Source organism: Vipera berus (genome assembly GCF_964194415.1).
Source record: "Vipera berus genome assembly, chromosome: 2".
NCBI lineage: Eukaryota > Metazoa > Chordata > Lepidosauria > Squamata > Viperidae > Vipera > Vipera berus.
In genome coordinates this window covers 21191132-21216180 of record NC_138203.1, presented here as the reverse complement: position 1 = coordinate 21216180, position 25049 = coordinate 21191132, and the positions used below count along the sequence as shown (strand labels likewise).

Here is a 25049-nt window from a genome sequence, read left to right as displayed (position 1 = left end):
ACCCCCTTTTTTTTTCTTCCTTTGCTTTCCCCGGGTTCCTGCAATCTAACTGGAAACCGCGACCTTTCAAAGGGCTTCCCTGCCTAGGACTGCAAACGTCTTTTCTATATTGAGGGGTGACCCCCAACACCCCCCCCCGCCTGCTTTTTTATTTTTATTTTTGCAAGGGAGCCGCACAGAGTTTGCTCCCTTATGCGCTGGATTGTTGTGCAGGCAATCGCAGCCTTGGGGATGGCCGTCTTGGGACGGGACTAGAGGAGGGAAGAGGGAGCAAAAGTAGCGTCGGGATCCAAGTCCACTTTTAGACTCTCCCTGTTGCTGTTATACCAACCCCCTCCCAATTTTGTTCTTCCTGCTGGGCTGAGTTCCGTATTATTGCCCCATCTAGTTTCAGCCAGTTCAATGCTGCATCCTCTTGCTGTTCTCTCTTCTACCCCATAACTCGGTTCACTGAGGTCTTTGTTGGAAACAATGAGTTAAAACGAGGAGGTAGAAACAACAATAAAAGGTGTTTGAGGTAGAAATCAGTTGCCTGTCCTTGGAACGCTTTCAAGGAGTTTTTCAAATTCTTTTCAAAAAATGAATGGTTTGCCTGGAAATGTTGCATTAAGATGTATGTTTGTATGTATGCGCATGCCATTTCTACTTCATTCTCTCAAAGTTTTTATTTTTAAATTGTGTTAAATGTTGAAGGAAGAAACTGTTTCTTCCAAAATAATAAATCTGAAATCACAGTTGAAAGCATGCTAAAAGGACAGATTGCTTGATACAGAACCTTAAAGGGACTTTGCTCAAGTGTTAGTTAGTTAGTTAGGTCTTCATTGAAAGACAGATTTTAAATCTTGTAATCACATCCAAAGGCATTTCTGTGGATCAGCAAGGAATGTTGGTTTTGTATGTTTGATAAGACAGCTTTTATTTACAAAAGTAACTTTTCTACAATTATATGTATTGATAATACAATAAATCCAACTTCACAATGTAGTTAGGATTCATTAAAAGAATGGCAAGGTGTTTAATGTTATGCTTAAAATGTGATGAAGTAAATAAGAATTTGCTCTCCTAAATTCTGAAATTTGTAGTCATGTCTTCTTTGGGAGCAAATTCCTCACTTGTGACACTAAGATAGAGTCCAAGAAGTCATCAGTGTGACTTAGATCTTACTGAGTTAGCATACACATACAAAGGTGTGTATACTAATATATATTCTGCCTATGAATCAAGGACAGAGGAACATTTTGAAGGAGAATACTGCAGTAATTTCGTTCTCTTTTTATTTTGTAAGCATTTATATTCTTGTTCCTTTCATATTTTGGTAACTCAGCTTTTGATTTTCAAGATGGCTGTATTCTTTGGGTTTAATTACTCCATTGTGTCTTGTAAATGTGATGTGTGGTATTGCGCTTCTCCAAAATATCATATGGAGAAAGGGGTGACTATTTGTTGCTTTAAAAGTATTAGCTCTATCTGGAATTGCTCAGCTGCAGTATAGGTGAACCATAACAAAACAATGCATGTTTTGTGCCTGACCCCAGGGAGTCAGGCTGTATTGTAAAGCTAAGTAGCATACCATTTAGATCCTCAAGGCTGTTTTCATTATGGGAGCAATCTTGGAATTACTGGAACATCAATAATTCTGGAAAATTCCTGTCCTCAGGGATTGTATGAGAAAGCTTTATTAGATGCAACTGGTTAAATTGTGTACTCTTTTGAGCTTTGCCTGCAAAATTGCCATAATTATTTGATGGCTAATATTTGACAATATTTGCTCTTTCACAACAGCTTCTCTAGGCACTATCAGAAGTTAGACTAGTGGGAAAAATCCTTTTGAAAAGAGTCTGATTTTGCAGAAAAAGTATAACAGCATATTAAAATGCTGTCATTCTTTCAAAAAGAGATAAAGTGATAGATCTTTTGAAATGACTCGGGCTTTCAGTTCAATACCAATTTTCGCACAATCCTATAGAAATTCCTTGTACTACTAAATTGCATTGAAATTCTCAAAAAGTAATTATATATTTACTCTTTAATCAGCTCAATTTATGTATATGGCCATGTTCTTTAATTGGGTTTTGACAGGATTGGCTGGTTTTCTAATCCGTGAGATACTCACCTGCTCATTAGAACAGAACAGAACAAAACAATTGACCAGTTCTTGCCTTTGCTTAATTTGGGCCCAAATGCTAAGACTAAAGGGTTCTCTAATTGTAATGCTAATAGACCAGAGCATTTATGACAGCCAGTAGTAAAAAGTAAGGAATGGATTCTGGAGTACCTTCTAAAGTAATTTTTAAGCTTACCAAACTAAAGATGGGTACAGCATCTGAATTCATCTCCATTTTCTCCTTTTCTTTCTAATTCAACACTTTGAAGTGATTTAAATGCATGTCAGGTTGCTAGCTACTATAATACTGTACACTTTAGTCAGCTTAGCCAACAAGGTCAAACCTTACAGCCTGATTCTTCTGTGCTCCTTTAATAGAAAGTCTCCCAGAGCTAAAACAGAGGTATCCATTTGTGTTCCCAGTATGTGCATATGAGATTTAATTGATCGGATTACTTTGTGATACTATTAATAAGACAGTTAATTGGCAGAACTGCTTAAAAGCATGATAAGAACAGCATCTGCAACATAACTGTCTAATATTTTTTAAAGTAGATTATGCTACCAGATTAATCAAAATCATAGTTGAGAAATTGACTCTGTTCCAGCAGTTGCTGTCTGGACAATGCTCAGAAATATTGTAGGCATATGCTGTTATTCTTAACTGCTGTTGTAGACAGGATTTTTGAATTGGATGAATCACTAGATGCAAGATCAAAGTGCCAGCTTCTAATGCTTTTTTTCCAGCATCTATGACTAATGCTAACAAAGCTGAATTGGCATAAAGGGGAAAACTGATAACTAAGTCAGGACAAGTTCTCCATAGCTTCATATGTAGGAATCACTGCGTGTAATGTCTTTAAATCAGGATAAAACATTTATATTTCTCTCTCTTAACAGCATGGTGGAACACTGATTTTTGAATTTAGCAGCTTTGAAGTTTGAATGATAGTATAGGGCAGGGGTGTCAAACTCAATTTCATTGAGGGCTGCATCAGCATTGCGGTTGCCCTCAGGGGGCCGGGTGGGTATGGCCAGGGTGGGCGTGGCCTACTGGGTGGGCGTGGCTAGAGTGCGTATGGCCTACTGGGTGGGTGTGGCCAGCTCTACATCGTTCACATCAAGGGTGCCTATGGGGGCCTGGGCAGGAGTGGGACAGATCTGAGGGTCTCTGGCAGAAGGAGGGTCTCTGGGCCAGGGCCAAGGCAGAGGGGGCCGTTCCCTCATTGTTTCCAGGATGGCTTCGCGGGCCACATGAAACCACTTCGTGGGCCAGTTCTGGCCCCCGGGCCTTGTGTTTGACATGTCTGGTATAGGGATTTGGAAAAAAGACATTTGATTATTTCCTCTATATATATACACACACATCTTTTTTCAGGGAATTACAACTGAATTGCCATTGAATGAAGTATATTTTGTAATATAAGCTCCTTCCCACAGTGCTTGTCATGAAAATAGTTTTCTTCTAAGTGGCAAGAACCTGTCAGTTTGAGTTACCTTTATATTTCATGTTGAGCCCTGATTTTGTTAAAGATAGCTCCATAAATAATTAAATGCTTTGGGAATGGTCCTAGGTCTTAAGAAACACAGGGCAAGCATGTGCTTGACAGATTTTGACTAATATAATGCCATACCTCAATATTGTGTTGAACTGACTTTATTTAATTTCTGTTTATAAACAAGTGGAATCTTGCTCTCATCTCAGCTTGTGGTTTAGCATTTCTGAAAACAGAAATGTAGTCTTTTGGCTTCAAAATTATTTCCCCCCCTTATTTCCAGGTGAACTACCTCAATCAGAAATGATTAACTTGAAGCCTCTGGATAATCCAGGACCTGACTTGTCCCATCTTAATCCTAGTATAATCCAGCTATGGTGAACATCCCATCCCCTTCCCCAATTTCACTTCTAACAACAAAAAAATCAATACATAATCAAGGAGATTCACAGTTATTATGCCTATCGAAATAAATATTTTCTTTCATGAACTTATTGACAAGTTCATGTGAGACTCTATGTGCTATATTCTTGAAAAATGTTCAAGATTCTTCATATCTGTAAGTTGGATTGCTTGACTTCTAGATGGAAGGCCCACTACTTCTGCCTTATATTTGGTGTGGCAGTAATTTGCTGGGGAGTGGATTATGTGATCAATGTATTCTGGGATGTTCACACATTATAAAGCCAAGTTAAAATGTATATTGCCATTTGAGTAAGTCCCATTATAGGTATGCATGAAAGCAGGAGCCTACATCCTTAAGAGAGTTTTCTTAGTTTTTCTTTTCTGTCCTAAAAGATTTGAAATTATGAAATAAGCTTAGAAATTATTGTGGTGGAAAATTTAAATATTTGTATTACCTTTATTTGTTGCTAAAATTTTTATTTTGTGTTCCAAATGGCAAGGAAATTTATAAGAGGAAAAAGCAAGGCAGTGCATTGTTTGTGTCATGCAGTTGCTTTGGAAAATGTTGCGTAGCACTATCTACAGTAAGACTGAGAGAAATGATAATTATTTTTTATACTGTCCAGACTGTGGCAATTATGGTGTCTTTGCTGCTGCTAAATTTATAGTGTCATAGATCCTTTTTTAGATTGATCCAGGCTCAAGAGAGACATAAAAGCACTGGACCTTGGACAGATGTTTTCTTTATATCTCTACAAGGGTTGGGGAGATGTTTTATTTTGTAAAAAGAAACATAAAACATGATATATGAATGCTTCCTATATTCTTTTCTATTGCTATCTCTATATTGTGTTATTACTAGGATTATTACAGTATACTATTACTATTAAATTACTGTTATTTTATTACTTTTATAATTATTATCCTCTGTACTATTACTAATATGCGTTAGTGTTTCTTTCTTAAGGTTGCTCCGCCAAAGGCGCACGGAACGCTGTTACCTTCCCACCGTAGTGGTCCCTATTTTTCTACTTGCATTTTTACATGCTTTCGAACTGCTAGGTTGGCAGAAGCTGGGACGAGTAACAGGTGCTCACTCTGCTACGCGGCACTCAGGATTCGACCCGCCAAACTGCCGACCTTCTGATCGACAAGCTCAGATTAGGTTTGCAGCTTTATTGGCACCTCTGCCATGCTGATCCTGGAGAGAAGGCTCAAATGGGAAGTCAAAAAGGCAGCACAGGGGCCTGCAATTTTGCTAAGCATCCTCTCTTCCACATACAGGGAGCTCTTATGTGTAAACATGGCGCATTCTGTGGATTTCTGCTTAAGAAATTACATTAAGTGGACTAAACACCTTTAGAAAGAATAATAATAATAATAATAATAATAATAATAATAATAATAATAATAATAATAATAATAATAATAATAATAATAATAATAATAATAATAATAATAATAATAATAGAAGGAATGTGGCTTGATGCTCTCTAAATTTTGCTGGACAGCAGCTTCCTGGAACTCTAACCAATGTGGCCAAAGATGCAAGATGTCGAAAGTTCAGCAAAATGTGGACGTTCACAGATTCTTCATTAACTAATCTGATTGATTGATTTCCAGAGCTCCTTTGGTGTCATTTTTTAATAATCTACTGGACTGTATGTTTTCTGTTCATAAGGGCATATCTAGTTTTAAACAAGACCCTTGACTGGAATTTGTATTTTGTGTATCTTGGATTCTGCCCAGACTTTGTTGTGAAAAACAATATTTGTGCTCTAACATTGTTGTTTTCTCTTTTTGCTCTTCAACACAGCTTTTAAACTTTGGTTGGAACTTTCCTTTGTAATGCAGGACATATGCCAGGGTAAACATATTCTCAGCTTTGTTGTTGTGCTTTGTGGGGCATGACAACTTAAGGATAATGGGAACCCAGTGCAATAATATAATATTCCTTCCTTCTTTAAAATGTGCTGAAGACAGGCAGTGGTCATTCTGTCTGCAAAATCTAAAATCTTTCTGGGCTCAGCACATCTTAACTGAGATTTAGCTTGTTGAGAACCACTTCATTTGTACTTGTAATGTTTGTCCATTTGTAAACATGGGGCTAATTCATGCTTATAAACAGTTGATCATCTGTGATAAGCAATATGCCCTGCAGAGAAGAAACTTGTTGCATGGAAAGATAGTTCCTTTTAAAATTTATTGTTGTATTCCTAATGGTCACTTGATGAGCTTGAGATCAAGGCAAGCAACCTAAACTAAAAATGTCCTTGGATTATTTATTATTTAAACTGTTCATGTGCTACTCTAATGGCTCTAGAGCACGGGTGTCAAACTTGCCATGTCACGTGACATTTTGTGACATCACAACCTTTTTTGCATTGTCAGAGCTGGGGTGGGCGTGGCCTCTGCATGATGCAACTGGCCCGCGGGCCGGCAGTTTGACACCCCTACTCTAGAAAATTATTAGTACAGTAAATATTGATGAACATTATTAGTGAAATAAAATGATATATTAACTATGGAGAAGTAGCATTTTCTAATCTCTTTCTTTGGGGCAAGATGATCCTTCAAGAGCAGCATAGGGAATTCCTGATGTATAACCACAGTTGGGATTAGTATTTCCATTGCAAAGCAAGGCAGTTGTTAAGTGAGTCATGGACAATTTTATGAACTTTTTTTGCCATGCTCGTTAAGCAAATCACTGCTGCTGTTAAATGAATCATTCAGTCATTAAGCAAATCTGGCTTCTCCCATTGATTTGCTTGTTGGAAGTTAACTGGGAAACTTGCAAATGGTAATTACATGGCACGGGATGCTGTAACCATTATATACATGCTGGTATGTGCATTAAATACATGCTAGTTTCCAAGCATCTGAATTTTGATCATGCAATCAGTCATGTGAGTACTAGTTGTAAGTTACTTTATTCCATACCATGGTAACGTCAAATGGTCACTGAATGAATGGTTGTAAATTGAGGACTATTTATATAGGTAACCTTTATGCCGATTCTGAAAGTCACTCTTTTGCAGCCCCTAAACATTCTCAGAATTTTATGATATGGTGGTTGGAAATTGAATACATGGTTTTCTACCAACTTAAGGCGCAGGTATAATGTCAAATTACTATAGCAATAAGTGCTAAAGAGTTTTTAAAATGCAAAGATTTCCCCCCCAAATTTTTTTTTTTTGGCAAAAATAGACAATTCAGGCTATGCTCAATTCATTGTCACGTGCATTTCCATCATCACTTTGTTCATTGTGGATATACAAAGTGCACATGGTTAGAGTGAGTAAGAGTTTGTTTCTTGTCTTGTTTTGCTGGAAGTCTTGATGAGAGAAGGACTTTTACCTCTGTTTTGACTTTGCAACACAATTATTGTAGGGATACTTGAACTGTGCTTGTGAGCTTCTTGATTCAGATGCTGAGATGGAGAAAATGAACAAAATGTCAGTGCATTTTGAGTCACCCGTTTTGGAGGTGCCTGATTACCAGCCAAAGATTTTTTTATTGTTATTGTTATTAAAGTCTGCAAATAGACTGGATTGGCTTTTCTTGCAATCTTTGAAAAATGGAGCAATAAAGTTTAAAGACTTCATCTTAAAACTGTGAGGCAACTGCCAGTGGCAAAAAGAGGAGGATTTCATTGCAATTGACGAATAGCAAGCAGCCTGAGTAGAGAAAGGTAATTTTTTTTCCCTTTCCTTATTAGGAAAGGTCACTAATGTCTCCAAGTCTTATCTATTCATTATTGATGTGTATTATGCCCCATTGTGCTACTTACTGTATACAGTCCTTTGCTATTATTTTAAAATGGAAATAATTTGCACTGTTGGTTGTAGAACATGCGGTTCTTAACTCTTGTCTTTGCAGGCCTTAGAATCCTACCTGATCATGCTGTTCGAAAGTTTGGTTGAAAAATGTGGAAATTGGACAATCTGTTGTTTTTCTCAAAAGAAAAAAAATGCACCATCCACAAAGAAACTAGGCATATTAAGCTTGATGTACCTGTTGCTGTAAGAGGGGAAGAAAAACAGATGGAAATTTCAGCTCTTTCTTGTCTGGTAATATGGTCGTGTCCTCACCATATGCCCTGCAAGCCTTGTAGGCTAAAAATAATACTGTATTTGTTTTAATCAAGGCAGAAGAACTTATTGTATTTTCTGGAATTCTAGGGTGACCTTTGCCTTTTAACAGGGAATTATTTGGGAAAAGAGCCTTCCTTTTAGAAGAAATTAAAATGGTTTTTAGGTGTAACCCCTGTCATTCATATCTCTGATGTCAGATATAAAAACTAAGTACATATGACCTGGTCTGGTCAATAATAAGATAAGACTGTAAAGATTGAGTCTTTCTTTCTCTCTTGCTATTCTTTCTTGCTATTCTTTCTTTCTTTCTTTCTTTCTTTCTTTCTTTCTTTCTTTCTTTCTTTCTTTCTTTCTTTCTTTCTTTCTTTCTTTCTTTCTTTCTTTCTTTCTTTCTTTCTTTCTTTCTTTCTTTCTTTCTTTCTTTCTTTCTTTCTTTCTTTCTTTCTTTCTTTCTTTCTTTCTTTCTTTCTTTCTTTCTTTCTTTCTTTCTTTCTTTCTTTCTTTCTTTCTTTCTTTCTTTCTTTCTTTCTTTCTTTCTTTCTCAGCAAGGAGACTTCATTTCTCTTTGAGATATCCTTGTCCTAACAGGTATATCTTTTGAAATACATAGCTTTAGTCTAAACTTGCAGGCTTGCTGTATTCTTTGTTTCGGCGAGTTTTTCATTGTTCTGGCAAATCTCCTATTTTCACAGAAAACCCTATTTTTACACTTTATGAGTTTCTGAGATGTACTGTTTAAAGGCAGTGACATCTACTTGTTCATTACTGTACTTTTAGGATACTGGATTCTTTTTTGTTTTTAAAAATCAATGAATGAGCTTCATTTTAGAGTGAAATACCGAGTGGTTCAAAGATGTATTCTGTGAAGTTTTGATTCTTCTTTCTGTGTCATGTCACACTTATTTCTAGAAATTGCAATTCCAAATATCTGTGTGCAGTCTGAGAATATTACAAGTCATGTGGGCATGTGAGATTCTTCTATATTGCTTGTTTTAACTTCCCACTGGTAGATAGATTCATTGATAGTACATCGTTAACAAGGAGTACACAAATCAAATACGTAATATTTATTGCATGCAGAGATACTCTAAATTAGGGGTGTCAAACTGCCGGCCCGTGGGCCAAACGAGTCATCAGGAAACCGTGCCACCTCATTGCCGGCAATGGAGAAAAAGCTCCAATACGTCGCGCGACATCATCTGACGTTGCGAAGTTTGACATGTCTGCTCTAAATATATACAAGTAGTCTTCAACTTACGATCGCAATTGAGCCAAACTTTCTGTTGCTAAGCGAGACAGTTATTAAGTTACTTTTGCCCCACTTTATGACCTTTTTTGCCACACTTGTTAACTGAATCCCTGCAGTTGTTAAGTTAGTAATGTGTTGTCATGTAAAGTGAATCTGGCTTCCCCTTGACTTGGCTTGTCAGAAGATGATCACATGATACTGCAAGATACTGCAACTGTTATAAAGACATGCCAGTTACCACACATCCAAATTTTGATCAGGTGAGCATGGGGATGCTACAATGGTCGTAAGTGTGAAAACTGGTCATAAGTCACTTTTTTCACTGCTGTTGTACCTTTGAATGGTCACTAAATGAACTGTGGTAAGTCAAAGACTACCTGTATTTGTCTGTCATTCTGAAATTGAAGCTGCTGTATTTGAATGTGGCTCTAAGACCATGGATACATAATCCTAAGTATTATTGTTATTAAGAATAATCTACAATATTTACAGCATTTTTCTCTTGTTTTCCAAGGCAGTTTTGCTTTCATACCTTTCTTATAAGAGACAATTTCTGTTGGAAGCTAAGCTTCAGTACACCGTATATACTTGAGTATAAGCCGACTCGAGTATAAGCCGAGACCCCCAATTTCACCCCCAAAAACTGGAAAAAGTTGTTGACTCGAGTATAAGCCGATCCGCCGTTCTGCAAGCCTCTGCCGCCAGCAGAGGCTCGATCCGCCATTTTGCAAGCCTGAATACACAGGAATACCCTGTGTGGCCGCGGCTCTCGGGGAAGCCCTGGCTGTCAGCTTCCTTGCTCCACGCTGCCATTCGGGGCCCGCGCGTTCCCCGGGCAAATCGCGGCGCCCAGCAGGCGAGGAAACACGCCCGCTCCAGTCGCCCCCCCTTCCCTCAGGAGACGCGAAGCAAGTGACCGCCCGGAGCTTACCGAGGACTTGCTTCGGTGCTTCCAGGATCGCGCGCACCTCTCCCAAGCCGCCGCCGTCCGGAGACCTGCCGAAGTTTGGGGAGGTTTGGGGAGGTGCGCGCGCACCTCCCCAAACCTCCCCAAACGTCGGCAGGTCTCCGGACCTCTGCGCCCTGCCTGCCTGCTTCTTTCCGCAGCGGAAAGAAGCAGGCAGGCAGGGTGCGGAGGAACGGAGACCCAGCGACGTTTGGGGAGGTTTGGGCGCCTCCCCAAACGTCGCCGGGTCTCCGTTCCTCTGCGCCCTGCCTGCCTGCTTCTTTCCACAGCGGAAAGAAGCAGGCAGGCAGGGCGCGGAGGAACGGAGACCTGCCGACGTTTGGGGAGGTTTGGGGAGGTGTGCGCGCACCTCCCCAAACCTCCCCAAACTTCGGCAGGTCTCCGGACGGCGGTGGCTTGGGAGAGGTGCGCGCGATCCCGGAAGCACCAAAGCCTCGGCCGCGCACAAGTCCTCGGTAAGTTTTTTTGTTGACTGGAGTATAAGCCGAAGTGGAATTTTTCAGCCCAAAAAGTGGGCTGAAAAATTCGGCTTATACTCAAGTATATACGGTAATTGCTTGGTGAATAAAGGGAATGCTGCAAGATTTTTGAGTAGAAGTTTTCATTGTATTTTATAAATAAATGGGAAAAGCATCAGTTTATAATTTATGCAGTTCTGCATTTTTCTGTTCCCAAAGACACTCATGCAAAACAAAGTTTGAAGTTTTCGTAATAGGAATGTAAAATCAAAAGCACAAGAAACAAGCTGTGGGACTTATAGGAAATCATTGTATGTAAAATATGGATCTTGTAGTATGATTGTAGATAATTCACATATTCTAACTACAAAAGAGGTAAATATGGACTCTCAGTAGCATCTGACTTACAATAATGAGAAGTTCACTGCAGCTGTTTTTAAAAGCAGAAAAACTCTGCAGGATAGTGTTTTACCATATTTTATATAATTTGGTATATGGCAACATTTGACCTGCTAGTGCTTTTTACCAGGATGATACAATACAGCTAGATGACTTTTTAGAGATAGAATTTGCTGAACTCAATAGAAATTGGTATGGAAGTTTTCAGTTTTTATTGCTTTATATTCTGTTTTCTAAAAGTACATGTATTTTAATTATTTTTTTGTAATGACACTTGCAGCAAAGTTATTTTTGTAATAATAAATGCTTGTGATAAATTATAGAAAGATGGGGATGCACAAAAAGAAAGGGTTATGGGAAAGAAATAACACCCTCTCATGGTTTGGAATAGACTATCAAAAGTAAAGAATAGGGAGAAATAGAAAAAATTAACTTATCATTTCCATAAAAGAAAATAGAGTTCTTGAGGTAATCAGATAGATGAAATGCCCCCCCCCCAACCCCTTCAGAACTCCTAAGATGATTGGTTGGACACAATGAAGTGAATAATGATTAAAGGAAACTTTATCTGTTAAGGGTTTTTTTCCCTATTTTTCTTTCTAACACAGTTGGTGGAGCAAGTGGTGATAATCTGATTACTTCTGATATTGAGGACAGAATAATCAATTAATCCAATGTTGCTTTCTCTCCTCTCCTATTAACAGTAGACTAATATTGCCAGGAAGTGTTTTTTTCATAAAATAATTTCATTACTTGCAAAACAGTCTCAGAACACAAAACAAGCCAACAGAATTGGGAGAATCAGAATCTCAGGAGAGGCAGGTGAGGAGTGTTCCATAGGGAAGGTGCAGCAACAGAGAAGACATATTTCCTGGATTCTGCTAGATGATACTGTTTCATGGAAGGGACTTGGAGCATATCCACATGCAATCCCACAAGTAACCAGAATGCCACCAAACAGCATTCTGAATTGAACCCAGAAACCTACTGGGAGCCAATTAAGCTGTGTACTAGTGGCATTACACAGATGTGCCAAGGTGTACAATCTATAAATTCTTGAGTGTCTACAGCTTCTAGTGTTTTTAAGGGGTGTCCTGTCTAGGGCAGGATATAGGAATCCAATGGAGAAGTGACCAAGGCATGACTGACCACAAGCAGAGCCTGGTAGTCCAGGATTAAGCACATAAGTCCAGGATTTGTGCAAAGGCCTTTCTGCCTATGGCTCCCACCTATTTCTCAAGCAGGAGTTGTGAGTCCAGAAAGATTTTCAAATTATGCACCAACTCTGGGTGAGTGTTACACCATCCGTGTTTAGTGAAATAGTTCTAGATTTGGGGAACCCTAAATCACACAGCCTATCAGTCCTATTAGGGTTGAGTCAAAGCCTGTTATTCCTATTCGGACATTCACAACCACAACACAGTCTTTAGCCCATCACTTGGATCATTCAAAACAGAGAAGCATATTTGAGTATTATCAGCAATAAATTACCTCACCCAGCAATTTCATATACTGTATATGTTAAATTGCTATTTGGAGACTTGTGGGGACCTTGAGGCTCCTGTAGAATAAAGGCCATGGGAAAGTTGCCACCCTATCCCAGAATTATAGAGGAAGGAGAACCATTGTAAAAATGTGCCCTTTGTTCCCATCCCTCTAGATGGATACCATGATCCATGAAAATCTACTCTTCAGTTCAGATGGATATTATGATCAAGGAAGGCTGGTACACCAACCCCATTCCAAATGCACCGTAGTGAGGGAAGTCAGCTCCCCAGAGAAGGAAATATTAAAAGGGCAGAAAAATATATTTCCTAAAAAGAAATTGAAGAACCAGGAAAGCATGCTCAGTTTTCCTAATAGTCTCAGGTCTCCTTCCCCCCCAAGCAGAAAACCAGTTCTATAGACATGCAAATGTGAGCCATCAAGAAGGTTGGAGCCAGGAGCTTATGTAGTAGACCAAAGACTTAACATCTACATACTCCAGCCCCAGGGAGGCAGGGGCTGGGACCTACAACCAGCAAGATTCCTAGAAAGGCACACTTAGACTCAGGACAGAATACGTGTCACAGGAAATACAAAGTCTGAAACAGGACTTATTGAAAAGTTTTAAAATACAGTTTTCCATTAGAAAAAAAAAAAAAAAAAAACCCTTCCCCCTCCCTCTACCCCCCCTACCTCCCCCCAACGTCCCTCCCTCCCCTCCTCCCTCCACCCCCCCTCCCCCCCCCCCCGACTTCCCAGAGCTAAATACAAGGTATATGTATGTAAAAAAGCAATCATAAACTACCATATACTAAAGACTATAGATTCTAAAATCCATCACTCTCTAGCTTATATAGGATAAAACACACCTTAACCATAATAAATGTATATAAAAAAAAAACTAGCATAAAAGAAAGAAAAAGAAACGAAAGAAGACTCATTCGAATGCTACATAAAACTTCTTAACCCTATACTTGTTCTGGATAAACTCAATCCATTTTCTCCATTCCATAATATAACGTTCTTGCGAATGATCTTTCAAATAGGCTGAAATCTTCGCCATCTCTGCCAGGTCGGAAACCTTTAAAGTCCATTCTTCTATAGTCGGCAGTACCTCTTTCTTCCAATATTGACCTATCAAAAGTCTTGCTGCCGTAACTAAGTTCAACATCAGCTTAGAGTCCACAACTGTAGCGTCAACAATTATTCCCAACAAAAAAAATTGCGGACAAAACTTTATCCTCCGTTTAAAAATCTTCTGCATATTCCACCAGACTTTTATCCAAAAAGCCTTAACCTTCTTACATGTCCACCATATATGAAAATATGTTGCATCTTCATCACCACATCTCCAACATTTAGGCTGGTATTTCGGATACATACTTGCAAGCTTTTTGGGATCTAAATGCCATCTATAAAACATTTTGTAAAAGTTCTCTCTTAAATTTTGAGCTTGAGTAAATTTTACATTCCTCACCCAAATCTTCTCCCAGGTGTCCATTGTAATAACTTCCTGAATGTTTTGGGCCCATTTTATCATGCAATCTTTAACAAGCTCCGTTTCTGAATCAATCTCCAGCAATGCAAGATATATCCGTTTAATATGTGCTGGTCCCTGGTTTCTAATTTGCTTTATCAAATTTTCATCAGTCATTATAAATCCATTTTTCTGGTCTTCTTTCCACCTGGCCCGTAACTGAATATATTGAAACCAAGTTTGGACAACCTTCTCTTCTCGCAACAGGCTATATGCTTTCAAGCACCAAATATTCCTTTCCAAACTTAAAATCTCCTTGTACGTAGTCACATCATGTTTAAAGCCAGCATGTATATTTTCTATTGCGTGTTTTGGAATTGCCCACAATGGTATCTTGCTGCTTAACTTATGTCTATACTTCTTCCAAACTCTCAGCAATGCCTGTCTTAAAATATGCATCCTGAACACAATATCTACCTTCTTATCATACAACAAATATGCATGCCAGCCAAACAACAGATCATGGCCCTCAAGATTTAATAACCTCAATTGCGTCAAATTAATCCAATCGCTTATTCCTACTAATGCAGCAGCTTCATAATATAATTTCAAATTGGGCAGCTTAAGGCCACCTCTCTCACGAGTATCCTGCATAATCTTAAGTTTAACTCGTGGCTTTTTCCCTGCCCAGACAAATTTATTGATACCACGCTGCCATTCCTCCAAATTAGAATCTTTCTTAAGAATCGGTATCATTTGAAATAAAAATAAAAATTTGGGCAGGACATTCATTTTCACTGCTGCAATCCGTCCCAACAAAGACAATTGCAATTTTTGCCAACTCTCCAATTCTTTTTGAATTTTTCCCCATAATTTTTCATAGTTATTTTTATATAGCTTTGTATTAGAGGGCGACAAAATCACCCCCAGATATTTAACCCTTTTAACAATCTCAAATCCAGTTAATCCTTCTAAGAGAGCTTTCTGTGAAACTGTCATATTTCTAGCCAAAATTTTAGTTTTCTGTATATTTACTTTAAATCCAGAAACTTTGCCATATTGTGTTATTATCTCCATCAGGTCCACAACAGAGTTCTCTGGCTGGGTCACTGTAACAACCAGATCATCGGCAAATGCTCTCAATCTATAGTCCTGATCTCCAACTTGAATTCCCTTAATTTTTTCTGAATTCCGAATCTTGGTCAATAGTATCTCCAATGTTAACACAAATAACAAGGGCGATAACGGACACCCTTGCCTTGTGCCCTTCTCAATATTACATACTGCTGTCAAGCTATTATTAACTATGATTCGGGCAGTTTGTTTTTGATATAATGCCCTAATCGGCTGCAAAAAATTTTCGCCAAAATCCATTTTATCTAAGACTTTCAACAAAAATTGCCAATTCAATTGATCAAAAGCCTTTTCAGCATCTAAAAAGATTAGCGCTGCAGAGATCTGGTTGTGCCTTTCCAAAAACTCTAACACATCAACTATATGTCTCACATTATTTTTCATTTGCCTACCACTAATAAACCCCGTTTGGTCCCCGTGAATCACCTGTTGCAGGACCCTCATCAGTCTATTAGCCAAGACCTTAGCAAATATCTTATAGTCTGTATTTAAAAGCGATATCGGTCTATAATTTTTAACTTGAGTAGCATCCTGGTCTTCCTTCGGAATCAAAGAAATAAAAGCTGTTCTCCAAGACGGGGGCACCTCTCCCCCCCTCTGGATTCAGTTTCTCCTCCATCTGCGCAAATTTATCTGCCATTGATTGATTGATTGATTCCAAAAGTTTATCCAAAGCATCTCGTAAATCCTTCGGTGTCAGCGCTTCAGGAGGGTGCAATGCCTGTAGTGATGATTGTTGCACTGGCGAGGATCCACCACTCCGAAGAGTTTTAGGGGGAGGTTTCGCCGCCATCTTTTAGTCCTCAATTATGACGCACTTTCAAAAGTTTACAAAGTCCAACAAGCTAGAGAGTATATTAAAATAAATCTCTTCACCTTTGTCTCTTGTACCGCTCTGCCTGCTCCTTTAAATCATAGTCCTTTCTGCAGGCAGGGATGGTTCGCAGACGCCTGGCTCCGCTCCAAGAAGTTCGGAGCAGAGACGCCGGCCAGCTGGGAGCAACCCAGGCTTCGGGGGAGTTCAATCCTTCAGCCGCCCAAGCTCCAAGCTCAGGCGGCCCTGGAGAACTCTACCCCTACCTGGGGCCTCACCCCCTCCTCTTCTCCCGAGGAGGGGGCTTCAATTTCGCCCGAACAGCTGATCGGCGCTGTTTCGGGCGAAAAAACAAACAGCTGAGCCGCGGGCAGCCCGGGAAGGCTGTCTACGGCGCCGCGCCGCCACCGGAAGTCTAATCCTAAGTATTATTGTTATTAAGAATAATCTACAATATTTACAGCATTTTTCTCTTGTTTTCCAAGGCAGTTTTGCTTTCATACCTTTCTTATAAGAGACAATTTCTGTTGGAAGCTAAGCTTCAGTACACCGTATATACTTGAGTATAAGCCGACTCGAGTATAAGCCGAGACCCCCAATTTCACCCCCAAAAACTGGAAAAAGTTGTTGACTCGAGTATAAGCCGATCCGCCGTTCTGCAAGCCTCTGCCGCCAGCAGAGGCTCGATCCGCCATTTTGCAAGCCTGAATACACAGGAATACCCTGTGTGGCCGCGGCTCTCGGGGAAGCCCTGGCTGTCAGCTTCCTTGCTCCACGCTGCCATTCGGGGCCCGCGCGTTCCCCGGGCAAATCGCGGCGCCCAGCAGGCGAGGAAACACGCCCGCTCCAGTCGCCCCCCCTTCCCTCAGGAGACGCGAAGCAAGTGACCGCCCGGAGCTTACCGAGGACTTGCTTCGGTGCTTCCAGGATCGCGCGCACCTCTCCCAAGCCGCCGCCGTCCGGAGACCTGCCGAAGTTTGGGGAGGTTTGGGGAGGTGCGCGCGCACCTCCCCAAACCTCCCCAAACGTCGGCAGGTCTCCGGACCTCTGCGCCCTGCCTGCCTGCTTCTTTCCGCAGCGGAAAGAAGCAGGCAGGCAGGGTGCGGAGGAACGGAGACCCAGCGACGTTTGGGGAGGTTTGGGCGCCTCCCCAAACGTCGCCGGGTCTCCGTTCCTCTGCGCCCTGCCTGCCTGCTTCTTTCCACAGCGGAAAGAAGCAGGCAGGCAGGGCGCGGAGGAACGGAGACCTGCCGACGTTTGGGGAGGTTTGGGGAGGTGTGCGCGCACCTCCCCAAACCTCCCCAAACTTCGGCAGGTCTCCGGACGGCGGTGGCTTGGGAGAGGTGCGCGCGATCCCGGAAGCACCAAAGCCTCGGCCGCGCACAAGTCCTCGGTAAGTTTTTTTGTTGACTGGAGTATAAGCCGAAGTGGAATTTTTCAGCCCAAAAAGTGGGCTGAAAAATTCGGCTTATACTCAAGTATATACGGTAATTGCTTGGTGAATAAAGGGAATGCTGCAAGATTTTTGAGTAGAAGTTTTCATTGTATTTTATAAATAAATGGGAAAAGCATCAGTTTATAATTTATGCAGTTCTGCATTTTTCTGTTCCCAAAGACACTCATGCAAAACAAAGTTTGAAGTTTTCGTAATAGGAATGTAAAATCAAAAGCACAAGAAACAAGCTGTGGGACTTATAGGAAATCATTGTATGTAAAATATGGATCTTGTAGTATGATTGTAGATAATTCACATATTCTAACTACAAAAGAGGTAAATATGGACTCTCAGTAGCATCTGACTTACAATAATGAGAAGTTCACTGCAGCTGTTTTTAAAAGCAGAAAAACTCTGCAGGATAGTGTTTTACCATATTTTATATAATTTGGTATATGGCAACATTTGACCTGCTAGTGCTTTTTACCAGGATGATACAATACAGCTAGATGACTTTTTAGAGATAGAATTTGCTGAACTCAATAGAAATTGGTATGGAAGTTTTCAGTTTTTATTGCTTTATATTCTGTTTTCTAAAAGTACATGTATTTTAATTATTTTTTTGTAATGACACTTGCAGCAAAGTTATTTTTGTAATAATAAATGCTTGTGATAAATTATAGAAAGATGGGGATGCACAAAAAGAAAGGGTTATGGGAAAGAAATAACACCCTCTCATGGTTTGGAATAGACTATCAAAAGTAAAGAATAGGGAGAAATAGAAAAAATTAACTTATCATTTCCATAAAAGAAAATAGAGTTCTTGAGGTAATCAGATAGATGAAATGCCCCCCCCCCAACCCCTTCAGAACTCCTAAGATGATTGGTTGGACACAATGAAGTGAATAATGATTAAAGGAAACTTTATCTGTTAAGGGTTTTTTTCCCTATTTTTCTTTCTAACACAGTTGGTGGAGCAAGTGGTGATAATCTGATTACTTCTGATATTGAGGACAGAATAATCAATTAATCCAATGTTGCTTTCTCTCCTCTCCTATTAACAGTAGACTAATATTGCCAGGAAGTGTTTTTTTCATAAAATAATTTCATTACTTGCAAAACAGTCTCAGAACACAAAACAAGCCAACAGAATTGGGAGAATCAGAATCTCAGGAGAGGCAGGTGAGGAGTGTTCCATAGGGAAGGTGCAGCAACAGAGAAGACATATTTCCTGGATTCTGCTAGATGATACTGTTTCATGGAAGGGACTTGGAGCATATCCACATGCAATCCCACAAGTAACCAGAATGCCACCAAACAGCATTCTGAATTGAACCCAGAAACCTACTGGGAGCCAATTAAGCTGTGTACTAGTGGCATTACACAGATGTGCCAAGGTGTACAATCTATAAATTCTTGAGTGTCTACAGCTTCTAGTGTTTTTAAGGGGTGTCCTGTCTAGGGCAGGATATAGGAATCCAATGGAGAAGTGACCAAGGCATGACTGACCACAAGCAGAGCCTGGTAGTCCAGGATTAAGCACATAAGTCCAGGATTTGTGCAAAGGCCTTTCTGCCTATGGCTCCCACCTATTTCTCAAGCAGGAGTTGTGAGTCCAGAAAGATTTTCAAATTATGCACCAACTCTGGGTGAGTGTTACACCATCCGTGTTTAGTGAAATAGTTCTAGATTTGGGGAACCCTAAATCACACAGCCTATCAGTCCTATTAGGGTTGAGTCAAAGCCTGTTATTCCTATTCGGACATTCACAACCACAACACAGTCTTTAGCCCATCACTTGGATCATTCAAAACAGAGAAGCATATTTGAGTATTATCAGCAATAAATTACCTCACCCAGCAATTTCATATACTGTATATGTTAAATTGCTATTTGGAGACTTGTGGGGACCTTGAGGCTCCTGTAGAATAAAGGCCATGGGAAAGTTGCCACCCTATCCCAGAATTATAGAGGAAGGAGAACCATTGTAAAAATGTGCCCTTTGTTCCCATCCCTCTAGATGGATACCATGATCCATGAAAATCTACTCTTCAGTTCAGATGGATATTATGATCAAGGAAGGCTGGTACACCAACCCCATTCCAAATGCACCGTAGTGAGGGAAGTCAGCTCCCCAGAGAAGGAAATATTAAAAGGGCAGAAAAATATATTTCCTAAAAAGAAATTGAAGAACCAGGAAAGCATGCTCAGTTTTCCTAATAGTCTCAGGTCTCCTTCCCCCCCAAGCAGAAAACCAGTTCTATAGACATGCAAATGTGAGCCATCAAGAAGGTTGGAGCCAGGAGCTTATGTAGTAGACCAAAGACTTAACATCTACATACTCCAGCCCCAGGGAGGCAGGGGCTGGGACCTACAACCAGCAAGATTCCTAGAAAGGCACACTTAGACTCAGGACAGAATACGTGTCACAGGAAATACAAAGTCTGAAACAGGAAATAACCAAACAATAGAGTCCAGGGGGTATAAAAACCCACGTCCCACATGTGCTCAGTCCTTGCTGGATCCATCTTGCTGTCTGGCTTTTTTCTGCAATAAACTGTAACCCTCTTCCCAAAGCAGTCTCCATGTTGTTTATCCCCGGCTTGGATGGAACCACGATGAAGACTTTTCTTCCAACAGTAGGTTATCTACAGAATGCTGTCTCAATGCTGTAACCCAGCCTGAAACCTGACTCAAAAGGCTCTCGAGAATTTATTTTCTTCAAGAGCTGCAAACCACACATCTTCTCAAGAACCTTCCCTGAAAAGACTGGCCCAAAACTTCCACAGAGAACTCTAAGGCTATCAAGGAGCGATCTGTTCCTGACAAGGGACAGATGACAAGTCTCCTAATGCATCACTGCCCTGAGACAAAAACCAAGTTTGAGAATTGGGGGGGGGGGAGTACGAGGCAAGGAATAAAACTTGTTTCAGTCCTTTGGTGGGATTGATTAGGCATCACTTGCAAGTCTGACTCTGCTCTGGTTTTTTCCCTGTGCTCCCTCCCCGCAAATGAAATGTGAATTAGGGAGGTCTCTGCCTGATTCACTTGCACATACTTTCTTCTTGGTTTGCACATAAGCCATACAGTATTTTTTCCCTTGTCGCTTTGGTAACGGACATGGTGTATCTATCAAGTTCATTGATTTTTTTTTACTCATTTACACATTCAACCTAGGAAGAACTAATGTCTCTCTCCTAGCAGCCATTTTTAAAGACTGCTTACAAGTTCAGGTGTGCAACATACACCGTTCTAGAGACAGAATTTTTCATTTTTCCCCAGATTGTGCTGATCTGGTCATTAAAGAAATGGTCCTGCAGATTTTCAGAACAGGATTTGGTTTGTGAATGTGAAATATTCTACCCCTAGAATGGTATATTTTGTACACCCTTGTTCACAATATTCTCTCAGAATCCTACATCTGTTCATTTACTCTGCCAAATAACATTCTCTGGATAAAGATGAAGTCTCTTGTGACTTCTGATGACTATATGAGTTTGCCCATGTTGTTTTCTTGACAAAATAGTAGTATCTGGGAAAGGCTTTTAGTTCTGGGGATCTTGACTGCTTTATAAAATATTGCTACAAAATCATAATGTAGATTTTTTTAGTTTATTGTCCGAATCTAACCACAGAGATCTATAAATTATAGTTTCTGCCCTTGTGTATTGTATGAATTCAGCCAATTTTTTTATTATTCACTGACCCCTAGTTCAGCAAACAATGATTTTATGCAGTGTGCATTTGTTAATATTTGTTTATCTTTCTTGTAGTTGGCAAACATGAACTGACGGGGCACAAAGTTGCAGTGAAGATCTTGAATAGACAGAAAATTCGGAGTCTTGATGTTGTGGGGAAAATCCGTAGAGAGATTCAGAACCTGAAACTTTTTCGGCATCCGCATATAATTAAACTGTAAGTTTCTTTCAGGATAAGCTCTTGTTATTTGGGGTGTTTCTTGAGAAACTGAGTGTTCTTGTTCAATGGATAAAACAAATATAGCCTGTTTTTCAGGTACAGTTCTGATTACTTATTGTGGTATAAATCACTAATGGTAGACCACCGTTTATAATTTGGATAGAGTTGGGAAACTGATTACTTCACTGTCAAATAAAGGATTGTTGGTAGCTGTCCCAGTAATGAAAATGAATAGTGACTCAGTGCCTGACAAGTGATGTATTTGGTGGCAACAAGGAAGGCATGAAAGAAATATTTTTATCTAATAAGAGATAGGGTTCCTTTTACCAAAACATGGGATGACAAACTGCCCCTGCTGTCAGAAGAAACTTAATGGTATGTAATAATTGCCTCAGCAGTCTCAAGCCAGTGTTATTCTGTGTTTTGCCTGATGAGAAAAATACAGGTGATCGTTACGAAAGGTTATCCTTTATGGTTATAGAACAAAGGTCTTTAGTAGTGCAGCAGTTGAGTTATTGCAGAAGCTTCTAGTCATTTTGTTTTTCTCATCCATTATGGCTTCCTGGGATTTGGTCCTTAGATTAGCAATTGAACCACTGAAGGGTAGCTAGTGGGAGTCGACAGCAGACATATATCTACTATCAGTGGAAAAGGTAAGGAAGAAGAGAGTCAGATTTTGGAATGGGTCACCTAATAAGCTATATGTTTGTATTTTTTATTTATTTGTATCCTGACTTTATTATTTTTACAAATAATTCAAGGCAGTGAACATATGCAACACACCATTCTCCTCCTGTTTTCTCCACCACACAACTCTATGAGGTGGGCTGGGCTGAGAGAGAATAACCAGCCCAAAGTCATCCAGCTGGTTTTCATGGCTAAGATGGGACTTGAACTCATGGTCTTTCCTATGCTACAGTTTGCTAGTTATCCTAATAAATACAGTTATACAGTGACCTTAAATAGGCTTGTAAAGATCCCCCCTTTCTTGTGAAATTGGGTTTTTAAATACGGTCAACTGATCAAATTCCATGTCAAGCCCCATAACTGAGTCTTCTTGCTATCAGCTTTATGTTAAAATGTAATAATAGGAAGAGGAATGTTTAAGTCTAATGGGAGTCCTTTTCTAAGATGTTTTTACTGAATTGCTTTAAGCCCTGTTAATGGTTAGTCTGCTATGGCAATTGCTGTAAAAATGTTACCATAAGTGATGTGACCATTAATTAATAGGAGCCATGAAGGAGTTTAAAAACAAACACTTTTTCTTCTACACTATGCTTTTCGTAGTGCTGATACAAAGGGAATAATCCTGTTTTAACTCAAGTCTTGCTTCTGGATGAGCATGTATGTGATTGGGCTACTTAATCTATGTGTAGTTTTTCAAGACATGTTTAATTTCATATACTGAATATATATTAGCAAATTAATTAAATGTTTCTCTCAGATACCAGGTTATCAGCACACCATCTGACATTTTTATGGTGATGGAATATGTTTCAGGAGGAGAACTGTTTGATTATATCTGTAAAAATGGAAAGGTAAGGAAGTCCAATTTCCCCAAAATGTCAGCTTTTCATTTTGAAGCCTTGCATTGTTCTCTTACACGGAGTTGGTTCAATTATGTCCTCAGAGTCTTTGTAAAAAAAAATGTGCTCATGATACATCATCTGTTCATGTGGGTGTTGGTCTTTTCTCTCTATAATATGAACAAAATCCCAGTTGCACAGTTTGTAGGAATGAACAAATAAATCCTTCCTTGCAGTACACTTAGGCAATAAACTGTCACACTCTTCTGAACTTGCCATAAATTAGTGGTACTGTTTTCTATTATTTTGAATTTGGACACGCACAAAAAATGAACTGAAACCTTAAAATGTTTCTAGAGATGGTCATTTCATAAAATTATCCCTCTGAAAACAGCTCCTACTGACATGCATGGCACAGCCCCACCAGCTTTCCATAATTGATTTTACTTTCTCCAAATTTATATCAAAAGTTGCCACTGCTAATTTAAAGTAAAACACATACACACGTTTATATACAGGTAATCCATGAGATACAATCACTCGTTTACTGACTGTTCAGAGTTACAATGGCACTGAACAAGGGGGACTTAAAACTGGCCTTGATGTTGCGGCCATCACAGCATCCCTCCAGTCACTTGATTGTGATTTGGGTACTCAGCAATTGGTTCACACTTACAATGATTGCAGTATCCTGTAGTCATGTGATTGTGACTTTCCATGTCATCATCCCACAAGCAAAGCCAGTGGGAAGTCAGCAGGAGATAAATTATTCTGGCCTCTACTGCTTTTTCTCTAGAGCAGGGGTGTCAAAATGCCAGCCCATGGGCCAGATGTGTCACGTGGAAGCCGGACCCACCCCATTGCCGGCAATGGCAAAACACTCCTGATATGTTGTGCGGCGTCATGTGATGTCGCGAGTTTGACATCTTCTCTAGAGGAGCCATTGGATAACATGGGATCCTGTATTCCATAGTACCTGCCCACAGTATCACCTGCATTCTGTAGCACCTGTCTGCACTCTATAAATGCTTGCACAGGGCACCTGTCCCACCCATGCTACATAGTGCCCGACTGCACATTTTAGTGTCCTGCCAATAGCATCTGCTTGCCAATGCATACTCTATAACAGGGCTTTTCAACCGGTGGTATGTGTACCACCTGTGGTACATTAGCACATGTCAGTTGGTATGCAGCCCTGCCCAGCCAAGTGTAGTGGGGGAGGGAACGAGCCAGCAAGGCAAGGACTTACTGTGAGAAAGTCCTCCAGAGCTGCAGAGTGGCTAGAGCGAGACAAAGGCCACAGGCTCACTTCCGGCTCACCCCTGGATGAGAAAGGAGGAGGAGGGGGGGCGGAGACAGGAAAGGCTATAAAAGGCAGTTTGGGCAGGAGAGGGAGAGAGAAAAAAAGCAGTAGCCTTGGGAGGGCGCGGAGCCAGCTCTAGTTGCACCGAAGGGAAAGAAGAAGAAGGAGGAGGAGGGTGGGGGACGATGAGAGGAGATCAAGCAGGCCGGCTATGAGCCAATCTACAACTGCTGTGGCAGCCACCTGTGCTGGCAGCAACAAACAGGCAATAAATGCAACGGGAGGGGTCACCCTCCATGAGGAATGAAGAAAGGCAGCAATGAAGAAAGGCAGCATCGGCTGGAGGTGAGGCATGGAGGAGGGAGGGAGGGAGATGGAGAGGGGAAGGATTCTTATGTGCTTTTGTGACTTTGAAGTTCTGGGATTTGTGCAATGTGGGCTTTGTGTTCTTAAGGAGTTTTTGGCAATTTCTATTTGGCTGATGTCTCATGTTAGCTTCTATTGCTCTGCCGGCAATGGCAAAACACTCCCGATATGTTGTGCGACGTCATGTGATGTCGCGAGTTTGACATCTTCTCTAGAGGAGCCATTGGATAACATGGGATCCTGTATTCCATAGTACCTGCCCACAGTATCACCTGCATTCTGTAGCACCTGTCTGCACTCTATAAATGCTTGCACAGGGCACCTGCCCCACCCATGCTACATAGTGCCCGACTGCACATTTTAGTGTCCTGCCAATAGCATCTGCTTGCCAATGCATACTCTATAGCAGGGCTTTTCAA

At 40.4% G+C, this 25049-nt stretch overlaps 1 protein-coding gene across 1 annotated transcript in view; it reads left to right on the top strand.

Annotated features, from left to right (window-relative positions):
• PRKAA1 (protein kinase AMP-activated catalytic subunit alpha 1) overlaps positions 1–25049 on the top strand; it is a gene marked incomplete at its 5' end in the record, with an annotated part of 42154 nt that overhangs the window by 629 nt on the left and 16476 nt on the right. The window contains 2 exons of the mRNA XM_081319796.1: positions 21291–21432; positions 22880–22973. Of these exons, the coding sequence (XP_081175922.1) occupies positions 21291–21432; positions 22880–22973 (236 nt within the window). The remainder of the gene's footprint in view (positions 1–21290; positions 21433–22879; positions 22974–25049) is intronic.